Source organism: Tursiops truncatus, chromosome 3, assembly GCF_011762595.2.
Source record: "Tursiops truncatus isolate mTurTru1 chromosome 3, mTurTru1.mat.Y, whole genome shotgun sequence".
Classification (NCBI taxonomy): domain Eukaryota; kingdom Metazoa; phylum Chordata; class Mammalia; order Artiodactyla; family Delphinidae; genus Tursiops; species Tursiops truncatus.
In genome coordinates, this window is record NC_047036.1 from 94873117 (window position 1) to 94898781 (window position 25665).

Consider the following 25665-nt stretch of genomic DNA (forward strand, 5'->3'; position numbering starts at 1 on the left):
ACAGCTGCTCCACGGCATGTGGGATCTTCCCGGACCGGGACACGAACCTGTGTCCCCTGCATTGGCAGGCGGACTCTCAACCACTGCGCCACCAGGGAAGCCCTAGAAGTTATACTTTTTATTTGCAAGGGAAGTTGATGTGATATAAACTCCTTCCTACCATTATCAGATTAGGAACTCTAAAAGTGCTTCTTTTAAATTGTAAGTCTTATTCTGTCTTTGCTCTGCTCCAGATCCACCAAGTCTTACCGTGTTGTTTACAATGGAAGTCAAAGTTCTTAAAATTGCCTTTAAGACCCTACATGATCAGTAACCCCTTTTGGTCCACTATCTTGTTGACCTCCACCTGGCTCACTTTGGAGAATTCTATTCTCTTTACCTCAGAAACTCTTGGATGTTCATGTGGTTGGCTTCCTATCTTTTTCAGCTCTTTGCGCAAATATCACACTTATCAGTGAGCCTTGCTGTAATCATCATAGTGAAAAGTGCTTCCACCTCTATGGTACATTCTTACTTCGTTTTTTTCTATAATACTCATTATTCTTATCTGACCTTCTATATATTCTACGTGTTCATTTTTTTAAATTGTCTCTACTACTAAACTATAAACTCCACAAGGGCAGGAATTTTTGTCTGTTTTGTTCACTACTGTATTTTCATTACTTTAAATGGCCCTTGGTAGATAGTGGGTTCTCAAAAAATAGTTGTTGATTAAATAAATGCACAATATTCCTGCTTTACTAATTGTGCTACTTTGAGGTTCAGTTTATAGGGTTTTCTTATAAAGAGGGATATTTGTGTTTATTGGTGTTAGAAAAGTAAAGAGAGGAGGGTATGGATTATATTTTGTATTTCCTAGTGTTCTTTTGTGCTTTCATTTTGGTTGTACTTTAAGCCTTTTGTGGTTCATTTATTTCATGACTCTTGAGTTTTGCTGGAATACTAGATTCAGTCATTTACATTTTTCCTCTTTAAAAGTGGGAATATGTATAATAAGAATTGCTTTAGCTTGAAATGGAAATTCTCCAGGGGAAAAAAGGTGATGTCATTAGCTGTTGATGCAGCAATCAATTTAAAGAACTTTAGATCTAAGAGACCCTTAATCAGTCTAATTTGAAGTAGAAATGTATTCTCTGCTTTATAAATAATTGACTAAAACCAGACCATTAACAAATTAAATTAAGATTTTACTAATGCCAAAGAACTGTGCTGTTAGCAAAATTACTCTTATGTCATAGTAGTCAAAGATGTGCACTTGCTAAATAGAATTGATGTACTTTTTCAGAGTGTTGTCAACTGTGAGAGCATTAGCTGAATGACATTTCGGTGTCAGTAAACTTGTACTATGGTCTTCATATATTCATGGTATGCAGAGGTGGCAAGCAGTCTGAATGATGATTCATTGATGTTTTCCCTCATCACTTTATAACTTGGATAGGAAGACCAATTAGGTATTTTGGCCAAGTCTGTGGGTCAAGGAGTATAATTTTAAGTTTCATGCCACCCTAGCAATGACACTAGGTTGACTTTTGTGGCATCTAAACTTGAGGGTATAGGTTAGAGAGTATCCCTAAGTTGTGATATTTGTAATAAAGCATTTATACCTCTTGTAATGTGGATACTGTATTGCATAATAGTCATCTCTGAGATCCTGACCTTGTCTTCGTATACTTAAAGATGTCACAGTATAGAATTCTTTCTCTGGGAGGCAAGTAGTAGTGTGGCTTGTTCCTTTGAGGCTTACTGCCTCCTGTTCTTGCCCATGACTAGAGGATGGCAAAGAGATTGAAGATGTTCTCTCATCGCACCTATACATTCCTCTGTTACGGCCTTTAATATATTGTATCTTTTAAAAAATAGCATTATTAAATTATAATTTACATAGTGTAATCTGTATCCTTTTAATTGCACTATTTGGTGAATTTTGATAGCATTATTTCTGTGAGATCATGGTCATAATTAAAATACAGAGCATTTTCATCGTGCTAAAAAGTTTCCTCATGCCCCCTGGCAGTTCTTTCCTCCCTAAACCCTGGCTGCAGGAAACCACTGATCTGCTTTGTGTCACTATAGATTGTGTTTAGTAGGATTTTATATAAATGGAATTATACACATGTACTTTCCTCTGGCTTCTTCCACTGAGTATGATTTTGAGGTTCATCTGTGTTGTTGTATCAATGTATCAATGTATCAATGGTTGTATCAATGTATCAATGTTGTATCAATGTATCAATGGTTTGCTCCTTTTCATTGTGGGTTGGTATTCTTTTTTATTGCAGGGTGGTGTTCTGTCATACGGATGTGTCACAGTTTATTCATTCACTTGTTGATGGATAATGGGGCTCTTTCCAGCTTTGGGCTATTTTGAATAAATCTGTTAACATTCATGTACACATCTTTTTAAGGACATATATTTTTATTTCTCTTGAGTAATTTCTTAGGGGTGGATTGACTGGGTTGTAGGGTCAGTGTATATTTAACTATATGAGAAGCTGCCAAACAGTTTTCCAAAGTGGTTGTACTATTTTACATTCCAACCAGCAGTTTCTTCATGTCCTGGCCAACACTTGGTGCTGCCATTCTTTAAAGTTTTAGCCATTCTAATGGGTATAAGGATGTTGAACATAAGGATTTTGAATATCTTTTTATGTGTTTGTTGGCCATTTGTTTATCTTCTTTTGTGAATTATCTGTTCCAATCTTTGCCCTTTTTATATAGATTTCTTTTTTTTAATTTATTTTTCTTCTAACATCTTTATTGGAGTATAATTGCTTTACAGTGGGGTAGATTTCATTTTCTTATTTTGGTAAGAATTATTTATATAGTTTGGATACAAGTCCTTTGTCAGGTATATGTATTGTGAATATTTTATTAGTCCGTGGCTTGCCTTTTTATTAATGGTGACTTTTGAAGAACAGAATTTTTTATTTTGATGAAGTCTAGTTTATAATTTTTTTCTTTTGTGGTTCATACTTTTATGGCTCTCTTTAAAATCTTTGCCTATCCTAAGATCACAAAGATTTCCTTTTATGTTTTCTTCTAGAAGTTTGATGGTTTTAGCAGTTACATTTAGGTCTGTGATCCATTTTGAGTTCATTTTTGTGTTTGGTGTTAGGTAGAGGTTGTTTTTTATTTTGTTTCCATGTAGATATCTAGTTGTTCCAGCATCATTTACCTTGGTACCTTCGTTAGAAGTCAATTGATGGGTCTTTATGTCTATCCTTTGCCAGTGCCACATTGTCTTTATTGCTGTAGTTTTATATTCTTCAAGTTAGGTAATATAGCTCCTCCAACTCTTTAAAAAAATTGGTTTGACACTTTTAGGTCATTTGCCTTTCCATTTAAATTTTAGAATCAGCTTGTCAGTTTCTATTAAAAAATTCCTGCTGGGGAATTAATTAGATTGTCCTAAATTCTATAGATCATTTCTGGAAGAACTGACATCTTAATAATATTGAATCTTTAAATTCATGAGCATGGTATATCTCTCCATTTATTGATATCTTCTTTAATTTATTCCAGTAATGTTTGTAGTTTTTCCAGTGACCAGGATTTGCACAAATTTTGTTATTCTTATGCTATAGACTGAATGTTTGTGTCTCTTCAAGATTTGTATGTTGAAACCTCACCCCCATGGTGATGATGTTAGGAGGTAGGACCTTTAGGGGGTGATTAGGTAATAAGGAAAGAACCCTAATGAATGGGATTAGTACCCTTATAAAGAGGCCCTAGAGAACTCCCTTGCCTCCTTCTGCCATGTGAGGATACAAGAAGTCTGCAGCCTGGAAGAGGGCCCTCGCTCAACCTTGCTGTCACCCTTATCTCAGACTTCCAATCTCCACAACTGTGAGAGATAAATGTTGTTATTACTAAGCTATGCAGTCTGTGGTATTTTGTTTTAGTGGCCTGAACAGACTAAGACTGTGTATTTGCATGATTTTGGTTGCCACTAAAAATGGAATTGCATTTTTGACATTTTCCAATTGTTTCTTTCTAGTATATTGAAAACTATTGATGTTTCATATTAACCTTTTGCCATAACTTTCTTAAAACTGGCCATTAGTTTTAGTAGCTTTTTTGCAGTTACTTAGGATTTTCTACGTATGTGTTATATCAAAATTACTTTTGTGTATGTTTGTCTTCATCACTAGACTTGGAGCTTTTGGGACAGAGATTGTAAGTTTATTGATTTTTATGTCCCCAGCATCTATGACGGTACAAAAGTCAGGTCTGTGCTCTTCTGGTTTTTCTCCTTTCTGCCTGCTTCTTTTAGACAGTCATATTTGCTACTTTCTTCTCATTTCTACAACCTCTAAATTTTGTATTGTGCCAGGAGTCAGTCCCTGATCCTCTTCTCTTTTCTTTTGTACTTCCCTGGCAATCACATCTAGGCTTCTGGGTTTAAAAACTATTTTCTAATAAAACATTTTTTCTCTAGCCTACTTGATAGTTTCATTGGATATAGAATAGGCATCTCAAGCTTAACATTAAAAAAGTAAACTGATCTTTGGATCATTCCTCTTGAAACTGTTCCTGTAGTTTTCTCATCTCAGTTAATGGTAAACTTGTTTTTGTTTGTTTGTTTTTTCATTTGCATAGGCCAGTCTTTATATCATTGTGCCATTATTATTTAAAAATGGATAGAAGACTAGGATGAAAGTCTGATTCTACTGATAAGTGTAAGTTTCATCAGCATACAATTTGTGGTATTTACATAAAGATGGGAATCATTAGTGTCCTGAAAGCAACAGGCTTTTTCTCAAATTATATGCTTGTAAGTTAAGGCTGATATCTATTGTATATAATAGTTAAGAAAACCACGTATATAAAATGCCAGAAATTGAAGATTTTTCTTAATGCCAAGGTATTATTTGTTTTTAGCCATTTAGAACTGGAATTTATTATTTTTTGAGTTTTAGATATTCCTCTAGTTAGGACAAAAGTAGGGAACCACTTGCATTCCTTCTGTTAAATTACTTGGTAATTTAATCACCATTTATAATTTTATTATATTTGCAGATTTGTTCTAAGTCCCAAACAAATAGATTTTTTAGAATCTGATTTTATAAATAGGGCACTGCCAGCTTAAAAATGGGGAATAAAATTTGGCATCTCCCGGAGGGCCTCCAAATGACAGCCTGTTTAAATTTTTGCTGATTTGATTAATGAACCTATTTGAGCAGATTATAAATGCCTTCTTCATTTCTTCTACAGCATTTTCTTTCCAAAGGAAAAAGGTGAAAATTTGAGGTATAATCATCAGTGCCTTTATTGTTCACTGGTATATAGAATGTTTCCAATGAAATGTACTCCTAAATTGGTGCTGTCATCTTGTGTCCTTAGGCAAACTCCTTAGATACATATATCACTTGAGAAAATAGATCTCTATACATTATGGAAATAGTGGAAACTTCTCTATTTTAGACAAATGTAAAATTACTCTGAATCTATTATTTTAAAGATTTCATTATATACATATACACATGCCATAATTGAGGGATCATAAGTATGACCTCTTATACATTCATGAATTGATTTTCCCAGCAGGTATTCCTTTCTTGGTGATACAGGGTTATAATGAGAAATGCTTCTAAAAGCTAACCTTATTAAGCAGATTACATTGAATTGAAAAATGCCCTTCTCCCCTGTATGAAAGATTTAGAAAAAGTTCTTAATATCATGCTTTATTCTATATGTATAATTTTAGAAAACAAAGAATAAGCCAACTAGAATTTTTTTAAGTTGGGAATTTTCTATAATTAATCAGTAGATTATATACGAAGAAATCATTGAAGTCAAGAGAAATGGTCAAGGAAATTATAGAGCAAGTGTTTAGCTAAGCCTTAAAAACAGGTAGGTTCATGCTCTTCTTGTATTAAATGTTTAGTTAACTTCCTAAGTTTTATATTTCATAGGCGTAAATAGTAATATATAGTTTGTGTAATAAGCCATATATATACAGAATTTCTGCTTATAGTATTTGCCAGTTATAAAATGAATGATGGATTATAGCGACAAAATATAGGTACTGTTTTCTCTTTTAGCAGTTACAGTTCTACTTTGTGTTTTCATGACATTATAATAAATAATAATTGTTTCATGAATATCCATACACATAATTCCTAAAACTCATTCAGTATTTCTGAGCAGTATTTTTTCTAACTATAGATAGATAGCTTGACCTATTAGTGGCTTAGTAGGTAATGAAATCAATTTGGAGGGTTTTGAATTAGTATTTTATTATTTTTTTTAATTTTTAAATTGTTTAAATTTTTATTTTATTTTATTTTTTAAAGTATTTATTTGGCTGCACTGGGTCTTAGTTGCGGCGTGTGAGATCTTTTATTTGCAGCATGTGAACTCTTAGTTGTAGCATGTGGAATCTAGTTCCCTGACCAGGGATCAAACCCGGGCCCCCTGAATTGGGAGCGCAGAATCTTAGCCACTGGACCACTGGGGGAGTCCCTGAATTAGTATTTTAAAAGTGAAACATAGTAGAGATTCTGTATTACTGCTCTGGGTAAAAATTGTTTTATGACACTTTTGTATATGTATATCAGTTTGCAACATAAAAAAGTGTTTCTTACTATGTGATATGATCCAAGCAGAGGCTACTATTTGAGAGATCCAGTAGTTAAAGTATGGTGATTAACTTTACATTTTCTTTTTCATTTTAAAAGAGCTAATATTATTGTAATTTTGACTAATTTTGCATATGCTTAGAACTGTGGTTTACAAAGCAATTACGAGAATTTAAGCTTATGCTGAGTTTTTTTATGTGGAAGTTAGAGGGAGAATGAAGTCCTTATATTTTGAACTGACATGTTAGTGACATTGTCAGGTAATAAGTAATGTAAATGAGATGCCTAAGAACTATCATGTAAACAGTTTTGGCATGGGTTGGAAAACATTAAAAATATTAGTGGCTCATTTTCCTTGTGTTTCATGTTATTTTGATGACATTTAAACTTAAGATGTTGGTTAAGGTATAAACACCCTCAGATTTAAATTTGAATATGAGATGTCAAAACAAATTATATTAAAATGGTTCCTGGTATTTTAATGTACAAATGCCTCATATACACTGTACAGAATTTTCTTTTAAGTAGAAGCAAATGTAGTTTAGCTAACTTAAGTCAAAATTCTGTGCTAGATTTTGTTTCCTATGTAATTAAATATTGATGACTATCATATTTGTTTCTTAGGAGTCTCAGAGGAATAATTAAATAGTATACTGTAAGATTTTCACCTTGGCAAAGGGCCTTTGTTTTATTCATATTTGTATTACCAGTGCCTATTATAGACCCAGAAAATAATATATGTTCTAAGCAGTTTAAGGAATTCCTTCTTTCTTCAGCTTTTCTTTGTCTTTTAGGACATTGATGTTTTTCAAGTGTACCTTCCACTTGTTTTATGTGTTTCTCTGTTTTTTTCTGTCGTTTCTTCATGATCAAATTTAGTTATGATTTTTGGCTAGAAAGTTATGTAAATGATGTTGTGGTCTTCGCAGGATATCATTTCTAGAGGCACCTGCTGTCCATTTGCTACTTTTTGGTGATGTTAATTTTGATCTCTTGATTAAAATGTTGCTTTTTTTTTTCAACTGCATAATTATTTTCTTCTTTTGCAACTAAAAAGGAATTGTGGGCAGAAACTTTGTGACCGTTCATTTCAAATCAAACTTTCTCCACTTAAATTTAGTATCCATGGATGATTTTTACTTGAATCAATTTCTGTAACTTTTTTTTTTTAATTTCTGTAACTTTTGATTTTGATATAATTTCAAACAAAGTGGGAATAATAACATAAGGAATCTTCATATACTCTTTACTCCTATGCACCAGTTGTTTACATTTTACATATTTAATCTCTAGAATGGGGATAATAAGAGTACCTATCTCAAGTAGTGTTGCTGTTGTCTCCTAGTTTCACTGTAAATATTTTGTTAGTTTTGTTTTTCTTACTATTCTGTGAAACTGCAAAGTATTTTTTAAAATAATTCTAGTTATCCTTTATTCCCTCTTCATTTAAGTTTTCTGAATACTGATCTTTTTCTATGAAATTTTATGAGTGGGTGTGTGTATGTGCATATACCTACATATGAGTTTAGCAATTTTTTGTTTTTACTTTTAAAATTACTCTTTCATGGGGGCATGGGACAATTTTTTTTTTTTTTTTTGCAGTACGCAGGCCTCTCACTGTTGTGGCCTCTCCCGTTGCGGAGCACAGGCTCCGGACGCGCAGGCTCAGCGGCCATGGCTCACGGGCCCAGCCACTCCGCAGCATGTGGGATCTTCCCGGACTGGGGCACGAACCCGTGTCCCCTGCATCGGCAGGCGGACTCTCAACCACTGCGCCACCAGGGAAGCCCGGGACAAATATTTTTAAATCACAAAATTCAATAGAAAAGGCTCTAGAATTTAAGAACATCAACCAACGAACTCTTTTTAGTTATGATGGTTTTAAAAATTTACCTTTCCTTGTATTTTTTGATTTGTTTCAATTCAGCAGATAGATATAGAGTGTCAACTCTATTTAAAACATACTATTAAAAAAAGATACTGTAGGAAAAATGAGGCGACCCAAATGCCTTATATTTATAATGCTTTGCAGTTTCCAAAGCAATTTGAATATGCATTTTCTTATTTGATATTATCAGTAACTCAGAAAAGTAGATAATTCAGGTAGATTTATTTCCATTTTTTATGAGGAAATTGAGACCTTGAAAGATTGTGACTTAACTATCAGGGTCACCTAGCTAGTGAGTGACAGTGTAAGCATGAACTAAAGCATAAGCTTTAGTTATGCATAAGTTAAGTTATGCATAAGTTAAGCATAAGCATAAGTTAAGCATAAGCATAAGTTTAGTTATGCATAAGTTAAGCATAAGCATAAGTTAAGCATAAGCATAACTTAAGCATAACTTTAGTTATGCATAAGTTAAGTTATGCATAAGTTAAGCATAAGCTTTAAGTTCAGTGATCTGAATTCTCCCATTCTACCTCTGTGCAGTGACTGAGCATACATTAATTTATGCAAAGGCCTGACCATAGTGGGACCATATTTTAATTTATTCACTTAATATTTATCTTTGTCATTTATCTTAAGTGCTTAAAGGACAGGGATAGGATTAGTTAAATGAGATCAAAACAGTGTCTTACAGGTCCATACAAATACCTAGAGGGTGCTTTTCAATTAAGATGGTGATGTGTATCAAAATGCTTGGATATATGAGAGTAGTTATGACATGTTCTTTCCTGTTATATTGGAGGGTCTATTGCATGGGACTGTTGAAAAAGTAGTGGGCTGCTATTAGAGACTATGTTACTACTGTAATCAGTGTTAAAGATCAGTACATTATGGATCCTTAACATGTACCATTAAATTGATTTTTTTACTTGTGGTATTATGGATTATGTCTCTGCAACATCTTCCCCCTTTTTACCCATAAACTCTAAAAGGTTCAGTGCCAGAAAGTACAGAATTGTATCTTTATTTTCTCATCACATCCTCTCTCGAATAGATAATACTTTCATTGCTCTCTTTCCAATTTGGCTTTGAGTCACTGCTGTGATTCTAGCTGTTGAACAGTCTTTCAAGTTAGCAATTAGTATTCCAGCTAAGTAAAGATTGTTGTGAGGCTGCCATTCTTACCAGTGTAGCTAAGGTAGTTTTACTAAATCAATTACTAGAGTCATGTTGTCAGAGGTATATGACAATTTCATGTCACAAAACTTCCCTAAATATTGATACTTAGATTTATTGGAAATTAGATTTAAAACTTCATAGTTTTGAGGTTGGAGAAACCAATAATCTGTCTTGTTCAGTAAAGCCACATTTATGCTGCTTAATATTTTGAAACTTAAGCTGTTTTAGTGTGTCTTTACTGTTTTTGCCTTCCGGATTCAATTTTGCTGTTGTTAATTAATAAATTCAAAGGAAGTATTCTAATTAGTTTCTGTCATAACTGGGAACCATAGTAAGTTAGAATACTTTGGAAAGCATGATAACACCTGCTCACTAGTAGATATCAATTCTTTGCCTGGCTCTATTCCAGTCTCACTAACTGTGTCTAAATGTGTGAACCTCTTACCATCTGGGCACTTCAATTTCCCTTTAAAAAAAAAAAGTTCTACCGTGTTCTACTTACTGCAAAGAGTTTTGAAAGATAATAGGTCATTAAAGTACTTATCACCAGTATATGCTATTTACTGGTTAAAATTTATAACTATTTAAAAACCATTGGCTTTAAAATATACTGTTTTTTGTTTTTGTTTTTTTGGCTGCACCGCATGGCTTGTGGGATCCTAGTTCCGTGACCAGGGAGGGATCAAATCCGGGCCCTCGGCAGTGAGAGCGCAGAGTCCTAACTACTGGATGGCCAGGGAATTCCCTAAAATATACTATTTTAAAATAGTAATTTACTATTTAAAAACCATTGACTCCTTTAGTGTAGTTCATCGCTTAGTCTCAGAACTTTTATTTTTAGAACAGAGTGTATTTAAAGGCCAGTTTTACTGTTGAATTTGACAGGCATGGCACGTGGCCAATCTAATGAGCCCAAAGGGAGAATGTACAGAGTGTGCAGGTTAAAGGAGCCCTGGAACTGACTTTCCACAGAGTCCAGGCTATCCATGTTCATTCCTGCTGATTGGAGATTTGCTTAAAGTTGACTGTTTTCTTCCTTCTGTACCATCTGATTCCAATCTGTGCTTGTCTTTTGTAGCTGGAGACGGTTGGATGGCAGCTTAACCTTCAGATGGCTCACTCTGCCCAAGCAAAACTAAAATCTCCTCAAGCTGTGTTACAGCTAGGAGTGAGCAATGAGGATTCGAAGGTAAGAAAGGGTATCCCATTGAAAGGATGTATTTTGTTTACTAGGTCTTGTACTTTATTGTTAGCAAGGTCTTTGTTCTTTGAATTGAAGGTTTACACATAATTTAATTAAAATGAAAGATTAACAAAATGACAGATCTTTGTGACAAGTTTTGATGTCAGATTTACATATCACTTTGTTATTTATTTGAAAAAACAGGTTGTCTTACAAGGTACTTTTCTTGCAAGAATATGTTATAATGTCTTTTAAATTCTGCAATGGAAAAAATTGGTAGTGGTCATATAAAATTATGATTTTAATGTTTTAGATAATTGTGAATGTTTCTGGGTGTTTTGTGTTTTAAGCTGCATACATATGGCAGAGGGAATAATGTTGTCCAGCCAATGCCTGAAATATGAAGGTGACCTGAGTTCTGTTTGTGTATGTATAGTATGTCTGTGTGTGTGTTTAAATCTCAGATAATACAAAATAGAATTTTGGATTAGTTTTAAACTGCATGGTGATTTTTTTCTTTAGTATTAATTTAAGAAAACCTGAACATGTTATCGAAGGTAAAAGAGTTGCTATGGACAATATACTACAGCATATTGAGAAATGTGTGTTTCAGTTGTCATTGAATGCTATTTTTATATATTTTTTACTACAATTGAATATCTTAGAGCAGGAGGAGTGACTTTTTTTCCTTAAATAAATGAGACTGTCTCATTTTAAGACAAATGAAATAGAGGTGAGAGTGAGGTAGGAAGATCTGAAGAAGAAGAGGTAACTGTGGCTGTATGTGATCAGAGAATAGTGGAAGAAATGTTATTATTTATAATGGGCATTGAAGGATGTGTATATTATTACTTCTTTGTTAGCACTTTCACTGTTTATTATGTCTTGTACATTTCTGTCTTCCATAAGAACTGGCATCAGTGCCTAGCTCAGGTTACATGTCCACAGAATTTTAGGCAATTGAATTGGATCTTAACATGTATAATTTATTAATTTATTACAGTGTTTGCAAAGAATCATTTCATTTCACACATTTTGACCAGAAAAGAACATAAACTTAATGGTTAAGTGTCGAATTGACTGCTATATTATATATGCTCTGCAATTTAGTAGCGGTCTAACCTTGGGCAAGTTACTTAATCTTTATGAGTGTCAGTTTCTTCATCTGTAAAACAGGAATAATATATCTGTCTCACAGGGCTTTTATGAAGATCAGATACTCAGTGTATGTAAAGTACATGATGCTCTATAAATGCTGGCTGCTGCCATCTTCATCATCATCAATAAAAGTTTTCTTGGGCTAATGAATAAATAAATCTCTTTGTTTTAAACCAAAGCTGCCACTAACTTTATTTCTTGATGAAATTAACCTTTTCCCTTTTCTTTCATTCTTTCTTCCTTTAATTTTTGATCATATTTTTCATACGTATGCTTCTGAGAATAGAGGAGGGAAAGGATAGCCTGGAAAGTCCTTTATTTTTTTTTCTCTCCATGAACTAGGGAAGGCATTCCTTTAGCTTTAGGATAATAACCTGAAACTCACTGGTGTGGACTGAGACTCTTCCATGAGGGAAAACACACACCTATATACACACATACATATATGCGTTCTCCAGGTATACGTTCACTGCTTTATTTCTCGTGACTATCATATGTTAAGTCTGAGTAGCTAAATGGAATTTATAGCTTGGAAGGATACAATTTTGACTCTATATTTGATATACTTTAAGCATCATAGCTTTGGCAGTGTTTAACTCTGGGATGCTTGAGTCCTCCCAGCTTCTTTATTGTGTCTTCAAAACATGTCTCTGTGTCAGTTATATCTTTAGGCAGTAGGAATGAATGAGTAATGCTTCAAGTAAAAGAGTCATGTTTTTAATTCATTCATATTATTCAGGAAATCTATACAGATGTGAGATCCAACTCATTTGAGATATAGGCTGGAGTACATTTGTATTTTTCTGTCTGTTGCTGTTTTAAAATTTTGAATGAACATTTGGTTACCCTTATGACTTGCAGAGCTAGAGAACCATTTTCCTTAACGGACACTTGGGAAGAGCAGCAGCACAGGAATGTAAAGGATATTTTCATCTCGTATGCAGACTTAAGTGACCCTCTTTCTCTGTGTTGCCTGTCTCCCCTGTGGCATTTTGTGGGTTTGGTCCCTACTTCTTATATATTGTAAACAACAGACGTATAGTGGAATGTACAACCACGGTCAACCTGGTTAAAAACAGGCCCTCTCCAAGGGACATGTGCCCTAGCTATAAAGGAACAGTTATCTACCATACCTCTGTTCCCCTCAGTGAACTGCTGCTGGGAAGCTTTACTTTTTCTCCATGTTTTTATGATCTGGTATTCTATTCTTTGTACTCTTGTTATATCTGATTCCTTGATGTTAATTTTTACATAACTTCTGTTATTAAGGACCACACACTGCTCTTCCCCCAAACATTTGCTCTGTTCTGAATGAGAATTCGGGAATTCTAGACAGGTTAGAGTATTAGGTAAAAGGAACATGAGTATGGAACATGTTTTAAAAACCAAATTTGTTAAAGAAAGGGAGAAATTTTATTAAAAGGAAGATTAAAAGTTATCGCTGGTTAGTTTATGATGCAGAGTATCATAAAGTACACAGTTGTCATGCTTAAGAAATTGACATTTGTTTAAAACAGGAAACAGGTAAAATTCTTTCAAATGTATGGGTTTTTTTTTCCATCAAATGTATGTTTTACAATGTAGTTATCCTGAAAGTACACATATATTAAAATAATTCTGAGAGGATTAGAGTCAGTGCAAATTGTAAGAGAATATTTTGATAGTATTTACAATACGTATGAGCTGCTGAACTGAAAACTTACAGTAATTCACTGAAAAGCATGGTTTCTAAGAATCTCTTTCTTCTCATTCCCTTCCAACATACACATGAAAAGTGTAGCCTGAGGTGAAGTTTTAATTGCTGTCACTTTAGATAACATTGTTGTACTGGCCTCCTTTCTGTTAGAACATTTCTGTCTGGAGGCTTTCCTGTTTTGCTACTAATTTTATCATGAAAACTGGATGATTCTAGCTTTTCCTATAGTATTTTGATAGATATTCTAGTTGTTTTCAGTTAATTTTCTTACTGTTTGTCTACTGCATTTAGCAAAGTAAGATTATCTTCCTGTTCCACACATACCTCAAAACAAGTTTTCTGAGTTTTTGGGCTTTTTTGTTTTTTTTGTTTTACTTCATTAGGGGGCAGTAGAGCTCTTTGCTTACCTAACCTCTGGCACTCACAGTGTTATTTGAAATAACATTCAAAATAATTTGTGAAGTCAGTAGTTGTGGGAAATGCTAAGTGTTTACATTTCTAATCTGTATATAACAATAGAGTTCTCTTGTTATCATCAACAAAATTAGTGCCTATTAATCAGATATGTACAGAACAAATAAATAAAATCATCCTGATTTCAATATTTGCTAATTTGCATATGATCATTTGCCAAAATGAAATTTATTAAAAAGCCTTCTACACTGTTGATTTTTTTGGTTACATTCTGCCACCCGTATTAACTTCTTTATGAGAAAAGAGAATACAATAATCCCAAAGATAGTTGAATGGCTGTGTTAGGTTAGAGCATAACTGGTTCCAGACTAGTCATAGACAGTTGAAATTTCTTTATAGAGAATAGCAATTTTATATGTAACAGGTTTGGTAATTTGGATGGCATCAACACTTTAACTGAATATCCTAAAAACGCTAAAATATTTGAATTTTACTACTAATCTTGCATTTTCCTCAGTTAATTTGCTGTTCAAGACAATCATGTTTTGTAAATGCAGTGATTCTAAATTCTTTTTGTTCATCCTTTAAGAAAGAATCCTTGTGTTTCATTCTTTTTTTCTTCTTCTTTTGAAACAACTGAGATAAAGTCACCTTGACAAGAGAACTTTCTAAACATTTATCTAAGTGTTCCATTGGATTGTGCTCAGGTTGCAGAAGGGTAATTATGGTCTTGAGTGAACTTAGGACTTTTAATACCAATTTTTAAAATTAGAGGTCTTCATTCTTATTTTCAAAATGTATGACAAATTCTATTTAGATTGAGAAAAAGGGGGAAAAAAGCCTTTTTTTTTAATTGCTTACTCTATGTAGATACGGTATTACCTCCTTTGATATTTAAAAAACATCTCTTCCAGGTATGAATTCTTATTATTATCTGTATTTTATAGATAGATGGAGAAATGGAAACATGTAGTGGTTAGTTTATTTTCCTAGGTTATTCCCAACTAATAAACAGAGCTAGGATTTGAAGTCAGGCAATTTTATTTCAGAGACCTATGCTATATTTATTGCTAGGATACTGTATCATTTTGCTTATTTAATAACTTAGCAGTTATCCTGTAATATGTGTATATGTTTCAAGGTGTTGAAAGCTTTTCTAAAATGCAATGATTGTTTTATTATTGTTTTTCATAAAACTACAATCACATGCATTCTAAATTTCCTTTTTGACTAAATTGAAACAATTTTACACTAAAGTCAATGAAAGACACATATATTCTTTTATGTGGTAAGTAAAGTTGTATGTTTTGATGTTGTCTCAGTTTAATAGACACTGCATTTATTAACAGACCTTATTGTAAGGGCTATATGATATCATTGATGTTGACGTGTCGTGAACAAAGAAATAGGGTATATCATTAAAAACACATCCTTAGCTGTATATATGACAGGTTTTTCAGTAAGAGAAAAACACACATATGCTGTTCAAATCATGAACTCTTTGTATTAGAAATTTAAAGTATTTTGATCTTCTTAAAGGTAATGTTTGTATTGACTGATTCGGAAGGACCTTCAGATTTTTCTGAGCTGCTTTGATGAACAGGTCTAAATTTTACAAATGTTGTATTTTTATTAATCTAATCTAGTGAATATATTTCAGCATATTCTTTTGATAATTTAAATTTATTTTTCTGTGTTACAATATTTGTGTATATATTTATAATGGACATTTTGGAAAATATAGGGGAAAAAAGCCAATTAAAATCAAGTGTAATTCTAGTACCCACAGCATTGTTATGTTTTGTTATATGACCTTCCAGTCATTTTTTTCCTATACCTCTGTTATAAGTGATTTTTTAAAAAACAGTGATGTTTGCATTTGGTTTAAGAAAAAGAATTGAAGTTTTGTTATTACTGTTCAGTACTGTTATTACTGTTCAGTGGTATGAGAAGGTAGTCTCATTCATCAGTCAGAACTTTTTTTTTCTTTTTTGATAAATAGCAGTTATTCATTTTCTAAAGTATACTATCTTATGATCTGAAAAGACATTCTATAAAGTCTTGGGCTTTTTTACTCACTGATTTTGATCAGAAATTTATAAAGTTAGCTTTGTATAATGAGCAGGTCTGTGTCAAGATACTTTTATTTGTGTCATTTGGGATGGTTTTATTCAGGGTTTAGAATTTTAAGACAGGTCAGTGGTTTTTACTTTTGAAATGAAATGATTGATGAATATTGCTTGTCTTTTAAAGAAGATGTTTCTGGTTCTTTTTTTATTACCTAAGTTGTATACATTTATTTTGAAAATTTTATAGATATGGAAAGAAAAAGTCACAGATTTACCACCACTGTGCAGTCTCTTTTATTTCAGTGTTCATTCAATAGCTACTTTTTTTTTTTTAATAGCTACTTTCTTTTGAAAGTCTTCTTTGATTTTATATTCTGCTTTCTTCATTTAACTCTGTAACAGATCTTTTCCATATTCAGACTCATCATTAATATATTAAATGATTGACTGCATCACGTTTTGGCTATGACTTACTACAATTTGCTACCAGTTCCTCTGTTGTCAAATAATGAGTTTGCTTCCAGTATTTTCCTATTATATTGTGATAAACATCTTTGTGTATAAATACATGGTAGGTGTTCAGTAAACACTTATTGAATGATGAATGAACAAATGAATGAATGAATAAAGCATCCTTGGAACTTATGGTTATTCTTCAGGAGTGTAATTACTGGGTGAAAGGGTGTAAACTAAAAAAAGGTCTTTACTATAGTTTGATAATTGGCTTTTCATAATCGTTTTAGGAACACACACACTCAAAGGTGGCATTCAAAGAATATAAGAGCTTCTGGAGAAAAGTGTAACATTACTATCTCAAAAGTAGGCTCTTTGATAACTAGTTAATTATTTTGGATAATTTTAGGAGACCAGTGAAAGGCCCTGGTATTTTTGTAAGATTATAGAGCCCTCTCATTTATAATTTCTTTATTCCTTTAGTATACACATTAAAGAAGCTTTTGTTGTATGTGTTTTATTTTATTATAGAACATGTAGAAGCAATCTCATAAAATATTCTAGCAGTTAGAGTAAATAGAAACAACCCTTATTTGGTAGACAATTGCCCATATACTTTGAAAAAAAAAAGCCTGGTTCTTTGCAATCAAATTTATTTATTTAAGTAATCCTAAGGCTTTGTGACTCTAGTTTTCTGATTCTTAATTTTGTTTTGTATCCTTTTTCATTGTGATCAGTTTCTCAATGATAGTATCCTTTAAGGTGTCATGTGTTCTAAATGAGAGCAATACAAAACTCTTTCCTTAATTTATTGTGGTTTCTTTTTTTTTAGTTTTGTGATCAGTATGACTTTCTTAAAGATCTTAGTATTCAAGTATATTGAAGTGTTCAAATAATACGTGTGTAGCTCCTTGGTATCACAAAATGAACCCCCTTATATGCGTGTGAAGAGTATGTATGTATAAGTCTTTTTCTGTACTTTAGATTGCCTAATGGAAAGTCTGCATTTATCTATGGATAAGACTTTTAAGCTAGCAAAAATACTGTTTTAGACATTGTGTATTTTTGATGAGTAAAAACGAAATATTAATACACAGAGTGTGATGGAAGTTAGTATTCATGTGGAGAAAATGATAAAAACGACTTGGGAGGAGAAAATCTTTTAAAAAATACTCCATGTATTTCATAATTTAAAAAATCATCTTTTTACTAAAATTCTTTTCAAAAATTTTGTGAGGGCTTCCCTGGTGGCGCAGTGGTTGAGAGTCCGCCTGCCGATGCAGGGGACACGGGTTCGTGCCCCAATCCGGGAAGACCCCACATGCCGCGGAGCGGCTGCGCCCGTGAGCCATGGCCGCTGAGCCTGCGCGTCCGGAGCCTGGGCTCCGCAACGGGAGAGGCCATAACAGTGAGAGGCCTGTGTACCGCAAAAAAAAAAAAAAAAAAAAAAAAAAAAATTGTGAAATTTCAAAGTAGGCAAACAGTATCACCCTCACTTGTCTTTCCTAGCTTCTGAACTTCTTTACTTTTTTGAAATCTGGAGGCAATTGATAATTGTAGAATTCCTCAAACATAATAGAATATGTTTAAAAGTACCTTTAAATTTTGTTTAATGTATTTTTATGGATTAGAAATGATAGTAATGTAAATGAGTGGCTTATGTACTTTGAAATAAAAGTGTTAACAGTGAATTAGACATCTGAACAAATAAAATTCAATAAATTAAAGTTCAATAAATTAAATAAGCAACAACTTTTAAAATAGCTCAAATTCAATTCAAGAAACATTTATTAAACCTTTACCATGCATGAGGTACTAGGCAAGGTATTTGTGATATAGGCAGGTTTTATTTTCAATCATGGAGCTTATGGTCTAAAAGGGAATGCATACATTAAGCCGGTAAATACATTTAAGTTTAGTGACTGTTACAAAAGGAAATACATGGAACTGTGGAAACTGACAGCAAGGAGTTGGAGACTGCAACAGGCAGGGGAGTTTCAGATGGAGGAAAGAACACATGAAAAAGGATAGGGGCTTATCTTCTGAGCATGTTGAGTATGAGGTAGCTGAGATATCCAGGTGGAGATTGTTTGGATGGCAGTTGGTGAGGTGGGGAGTGGATTATAGACTAGAAATTGAGACTTGGAAATCATCGAGGTTTTGATTATCATTTCAGTTATGAGATGGAAGAGGTTAGTCACTTAGGGAGGAAGTATAGAACCTGATGAGCTCCCAAATTTAAAAGGCAAGTAGAGCTACAGGAGCTTATCACAGTGATTGGGAAAGGAGCAGCCAGCGACCAAAGCAAGAGAGTATTTCGTCGGGGGTGAATAATGTTACATGCTGTAAGAGGTAAAAGAGAGAAAAAAGAAAAAGATACTAATTTAACCCTCACAGCTGTGAATTAAGTACTAGTATTTTCCCTAGCTTGTAGATTAAGAAGACTAGTCTCAGTGGTTAAGTATCTTTCCCTAGATTGGATATTAGAAAGTAATATGGGCAAGATTTGAACCCAGGTCCACCTGCCACAATAGCCTAAACTTATAATCACTATATAGCAGTTTAAAAAAAAAATGAATTTAGTGTCATGGAGGTCACTGGTGATCACTGTGTGGGGCAGGAGAAGGAGGTGTTTCGAGACAGAGGGCGGTATTGAATACTGTTGAGGGGCCAGGAAAGAGAAGAACAGACATACATATATGACTTGGATTTGGTTAGATGGACTTCTCTGATAACCTTGGTAATTGTGGTCTCAATCACAATTGAGAGGCAAAAGAATCCTGATTGGAGTAAATTGAGGAAAGAAAATGAGGCAAAAAAGTGAAAGCAACCACCTACGCAACTCCTTCAAGAAACAGAAACGGAATAGTCAATGTAGGGGAATGTGGATTCAGTGACTGGAGATACTAGAGGAGGTTTGTATGCCGATTCCACATCCATTGCGGAGAAATTGACGCTGCAGGACAGAGAGGGATACAAGTTCCATGAGAAAGTGAGACGATAAGAGGGCCAGAGCACAAATGAAAGGGTTGGACTTTGATGAGAGTGGGAACACATTATTTGTTGTAACAGAAAAAAGAAAGAGAATGGATTAGGTAGGTAGTTTGGGTGGTAGAAGAGGAAGCTGTGTCCGATTGCTTCTGTTTCTGAATGCAGTCATTAGTTGAGGTAGTGGGTAGGTCTAGAAGGTTTGGGAACAGGGGAGGAAGTATGAAACAGTTATTTTGGATATTGGGAAAATGAACAAACTAGTTATTTTAGGCTGTTTCACTGTTACTGGCCAGTGCTTATTGCCCACTTGAGATTTGTGACCATGAATTTGAAATGAGAACTGTTGAAATGGTGTACATTTTCTTTCATCCATTTTTAGTTGCTGTGATGCAACTGTGAAGTAGGTAGATAATTGGGTTTAATCAGCATTTCATCTTTGCCAGTGTATCAGGTGAAGGGAGAAAGGGACAAAGGATTGGCCTTGTGTACAAGGGAGTGATTTTAGTGATGGACCATAGATTCTAAATCAGATCAGTTGGAAAGTGAGGATATGGTGTATGTTGTGGGTGGCGTGATGGAGAGTGAGAATCTGGCTGTAAAACTGGAACCCTAGCCGCAGGCTCCCTTGAGTCGTTTGTCATACAGAGGACCCTCAGACACATTAGTTCCAGGGTCACTTGGGAATTTTTTATTTGAATCTTCTCCCTTCCTCTCTTCTTCCCTCTCTTTCCACTTCTTCCTTTCTTTTTATAATCGAGCAAAAATGCAGTTTCTTTCAGCGTTATTCCATTTTATCTCAAGGAGTTCCAACCTATCCATCTTTAAAGGGCCATTTTATCCAAAGTTAAAATACTGCCACTTCCTTGGTAAGGGTAATATAATAATAACTCCAAAAATAACCCTTTTATATAATTCTCAGCAGTAAAACAAATAGAATTATTATTCATATACAACTTTATTTATGGAATGAGCAAAGGCTGATGGAATTTTCCAGCCCAAAGAGATCTTACATGGATATGGCAATGGATTCTTAGATATAATATCAAAAGCACGAATGACAAAATAGATAAATTGGACTTCATCAGAATTAAAAACTTGTGCATCAAAGGACATTATGAAGAAAAAGAAAAAGTAACCTAAAGAATGAGAGAAAATGTTTGCAAATTCCTGGTAAGGAATTTCTGTCTAGAATATGTAAAGAGCTCCTACAACTCAACAGCAAAAAGGCAAACAGCTCAAATAAAAAATGGGTAAAGGACTTGCATAGACATTTCTCTAAAGAAGATATGAAAATGGCCAACATGCACATGAAAAGATACTCAACATCATTAATCACTAGGGAAATGCAAATCAAAACAAGAGTGATACCACTTCACACCCATTAGGATGGCTATAATTAAAAACAAAAAAAAGTAAAATAACAAGTGTTGGTGAGGATGTGTAGAAATTAGGACCCTCATATATCGCTGGTGGAAATGTAAAGTGGTTCAGCCACTATGGGAAATAGTTTGTCAGTTCCACAGAAATTCAAACATAGAGCTATTGAATGACTCAGCAGTTTCACTCCTAGATATATACCCAGAAGAAGTGAGAACAAGGACTCAAATATGTATATCTGCATGCATGTTTATAGCAGTACATAACAGTAGCCAAAAGGTGGAAGCAACTCAAATGCCCATCAATGGATGAATGGATAAACAAATAGTAGTATACACATACAATGGAATATTATTGAGCCATAAACAGAAATGAAGTCCTGATACATGTTACAATGTATATGAACCTCAAAAATATTTTTCTTAGTAAAAGGAACCAGACACAAAAGGTCACATATTGTATGGTCTCATTTATATAAAATATCCAGGTTAGGCAGAACCAACAAGCAGGTTAGCAGTTATCAAGACCTGGGGGAAGGAAAGAATGGGGACTGACAGCTTAAAGGTTATTGGTTTCTTTCTGGGGTAGTGAAAACGTTCTGAAATTAGTGCACAGCATTGTGAATGTATTGGAAGCCACTGAATTGTATACTTTAAAAGGATTAAAATAGTACATTTTAGAGACAGAGAATGAGAGCGAGAGAGAGCGAGAGAGAAAGAGAGAGAGAGAGAGAGAGAAGGAGGATGAAGGAGACCAACTTAGGGAATATTTCAACCCTTTAAGTTTACTGAGAAAACTCAGGCCCAGTGAGGCTGAATGGTTTGTCAGTTGATTATTGGCATAGCCAGATGAGACCCTAGTCTGACGGAATGAAGGGGGTACACTGGATTTAAAGTGTAACAGTGAGATGACTTGAGTTTAAATTCTTAGACTGTGGGCAAGAATCTGAATCTTTCTGCAGCAAATTTCCCAGTTTGAAAATGTGGCTAGTAATACCTGTCTTCTAGGATTATTGATAGAATTAAATATCTGTGAAGTGCCTATTATCGATAGAATGACTCTCACATAGTAGGCACTTAATGTTAATTAAATTTGAATTTGCAGTGCTATAGTTCAACATTGTGTTAGGAACAGATTATTCTGGAAAATATTTTTAGGAGTATATTATTTTGGAAGATAGTTGAGTACTGACTTGATGGCTTGTATAGTAGTTTGCCCTTATTAAAAAAATTGTTCAGTGTTACAGTATTCTCCTTTGTAACCAGGCTGTTGGAATTCAGATTGAATTTTCTGTAACCATCATTTTTAACAAATCACTGTTCCTTTTCTCTTAATTAGTAGAAATGATTCCCAAATGAATATAGAGGAAGAATACCACTTCCTTAATTACTAATATTGCATTGTAGGCTACTTGAACTCCCTGTGGGGTTTTTTTTTTCACCCACAGTGACCTTTCATAGAGTATGTACTCTGAAAGAACAAGTCCTCAGGGGTAGTATGGCATTGTGCCACTTACAAATGTAATTTTCTATTATCTTAAACCATCTTTGTTTTTATATCGCTATTCTTGATTATAATACTTTGTATGCACTCTTTCAGCCACAAGGCTCAAAAATCTACAAATATTGAGTCTCAAAACACTCCAGTGAGGCAGGCATATTGCAATCATCCTTTTTAGTTAAGAGAGGAGGAGGAGGATATTATTTAATTGTTAATGTATAATAATAGAAGAAATAGTCTACCAAAAATCTGTTGCTAGTTTTACGATAGTCTTGTTTTAAAATGAGAAATCAAAAGTTCTTCTGCCTCATGTAAATGATGGCTCAGATTTTCATCCTCATTTTAATTTGGGTATTTTCTCTACTTTTCAACTGATTTTTATGTATATTGACTTCTTTTGACTCCGAAGTACAAGAAAATATGAACATTGTAAGCATATACCTAAAGTAGCTTGAACGATTTAAATTTATCAAGCATTTTGCTGTAGACAGATAAGTAATTTATAGATTTATATATAAATTTATATTTAGATATAATTTATAGATTCCTTAGCTTTGAGCGTGGGTATTGTGTATTCGTTTATAAGTTAAATTATAGTCACCTCCTCAGGTGTTTTAGGTTGGCATGGTAATGAGTAACAATAACACTGCTGCCGTATAAGTGTATTTACACTTCTCTTTGATGGTACACATGTTATCTATGAATTAAGTACTACCTAATTCTATGTATTTCAGCTGTCTGCTTCTAAAGAGTAGAGATCTTTGGAGATGAGGGGATATTATATAGGACAAGAACAAGTTTAAAAATAAAAATAAGTTAAAAAATGCAGTTTAAAATGCGGTCTAATTAATGGTAATTCCTAAAAAAAGGTAAACATTTCTCATAAGGAAATTTTGTTTATTTAAGAAGTAAACCCACAAGTTGCCTTGGGTCAGTTCATATGGATTATGACCTATTTGGAGGCCGAGGGGACATCTAATTTCTTCATAATATTATATGAAATATGCAGGTGGCTGAGATACCTCGTTGTCTCTTTCCTAAGTGCTGCCACTTTGTATTTTTCTGAATTCTAGTCAGCCTAGGTGGATGGAGCTCATTAAAGCTGAGTGTCTGGATAGCTGCAGTGCACAGAAAGTAACCACTATGCCTGATACTGCCACATTTAAACAATTAAGAAGGTAATGATAATAGATAACATTTATTGACCATTTAATATATGCCAGGTATCCTACGTGCTTTTATACTTTGTCTCATCGGACCCTTGAAATTAATAAACAATAAGTCACTTTTTTTTTATTTGCCCAGAAGGACTGAAAATAATGTACAATTTAATAAAGTAACCACTGTGCTTCCACAGTGATTACTTTGCCGTCTGTCTTTAGTGAGGTCCATGGCTAGTGCCTATTCTTATAGTCTGTATGGTTTTATCTTGCTCTTAAACATTTTGTTTTGATCGTCATGAAACTCTCTGGAGGGTAGGTGATTTATTTCCATTTGCCAAGTGTGAGGAGTGAGAGAATGACCTTGATAGACGACTGCATTGAGAGTTTTCCTATTCTTTTCTGGCAGGGCTGTCTGGGTGATGAAGTACTCATAGTACTAGAGAATCAGGGAGTTTCTGGTAGTAAAATAGAGTCTGTACCGGATTTTTCTAGATGATAGCTGCTCAGCTGAAGTGCAAGTAGGCAGGTTAGCTGAATATTGATTGCCCTGTTCTGCCCTTGGGGCAGCCAAGCAGTGTCTGGGGGAACTGGAGGGCCCAGCCAGTCACCCAGCCTCAGGCTGCCTTGTTGGTTAACCACACTGTAAAGTACAAACATGATCATTTTTTTTGTCAGCGCCAGGATGTGAGTTAGGCTTAGGAAACATGATTTCCCTCAGAAATGGGAAGAAGTAGAAATTGTAAAATATTTTATCTTTTTTTTATACCTAATTCTCTCTATCCTGTTGTTTAATTGCTGGTGGGATGTTGAATTTGGAGCTTGAAAATTGTACTTAGCAACTTAACCATAGCCACTTGCATGAAAGTGTAAACATTTCCTGACCAGAATGTGTCTACCAGTCAATTGTATATATTGACAGAGGGCAAACTTGACCTGTTTACTTGAGGGTGCTTTTCGCTTCCAATATTCTTTTTGGGGAAGTTTGGTTTACAAATAGTTTTAGGTAATTTTTGAAACTCTGATGTAAAAATTCTGTCAGATAGTTTATATTTCATTAACTTACATTAAAAAATTCTATCAGTTTATAATTCATTAACTTACGTTAAGCGATTCATATTGCAAATTGGCCCAAATCTACAAAGACTGCCTTTTTTAGCCCACGTAGTTTTCCCTAATCCTCATTTCTGCCAGCCTCTCCCATAAAATTTCTTATTTTTCTTTTTGCACATTAATATTAAAAAGAGTGATGTCCTCTTTTTTTTTCTTTTATATATAAGGAATCTTACGGAGAGATGGGTTTTAGGGTCTCTAATGTCGGTGCAGAAGGTGATGATCTCATAGAGACAAGACTCTTCTTGGGAGGGAGAGGAAATGCCTTAGGAAAGTACCACATTGGATCCCATCATAGCATTTCTTATTAAGTCAATTTCAGCGGTATTATTTTTCTTCAGAAGTTTATTGGAACAGTTTGCTGTTTCTTTAGTTGAACATTTAGATTTACAGTGCACGTATGTCTTTTAGCCCTAGAATCACCTTAGTACATGAGGCCTCAGCACGCATCGACTGAGGAAACAGAAGATTCACATTTTCCGTCTCACACTCACACTGACTCCAGGAGTTACGCTCGTTCAGGGAATGGTGGGCCTCATTGCTTGCATTATTTAATTAGTATTCTATCTCTGTTTGCAGAGTGTATAGTTGAAGTCCATATATATATAGTTGAATTGAGCTGAATCACAGTTAAATTCACATGAATTAAATATGTCACTTGTATTAACTGATGACTTGTTTGTGCTTTGGTCCCTCTTATGTTTTACTAATTTATGCCTTCAGAATCTTCAAGTTCTCTTGTCTTAGAATTTAAAAGTACTAGTGTGTTCATTAAGAAAGTCTCCTGCCTATTCCCAATCTCTTACTGATTTATAGGATTAGAGCCTGTTAGGAGAGAAAAAAGGTTCTTAAATATAAACTCACTGGTATTCTATATTTGTCAGGGAAGTATATTCTTGTAAA

General features: G+C 34.0%; 1 protein-coding gene across 12 annotated transcripts in view; it reads left to right on the plus strand.

Annotated features, from left to right (window-relative positions):
• COMMD10 (COMM domain containing 10) overlaps positions 1 to 25665 on the plus strand; it is a 172761-nt gene that overhangs the window by 18970 nt on the left and 128126 nt on the right. For 11 of the 12 annotated variants that reach the window (XM_033853097.2, XM_019940864.3, XM_073802424.1 and 8 more), the window contains exon 5: positions 10727 to 10837. In XM_033853097.2, the coding sequence (XP_033708988.1) occupies positions 10727 to 10837 (111 nt within the window). Of the gene's footprint in view, positions 1 to 10726; positions 10838 to 12029; positions 12118 to 25665 lie in introns of those variants that run through there. The other variant, XM_019940869.3, reaches the window with a different exon arrangement.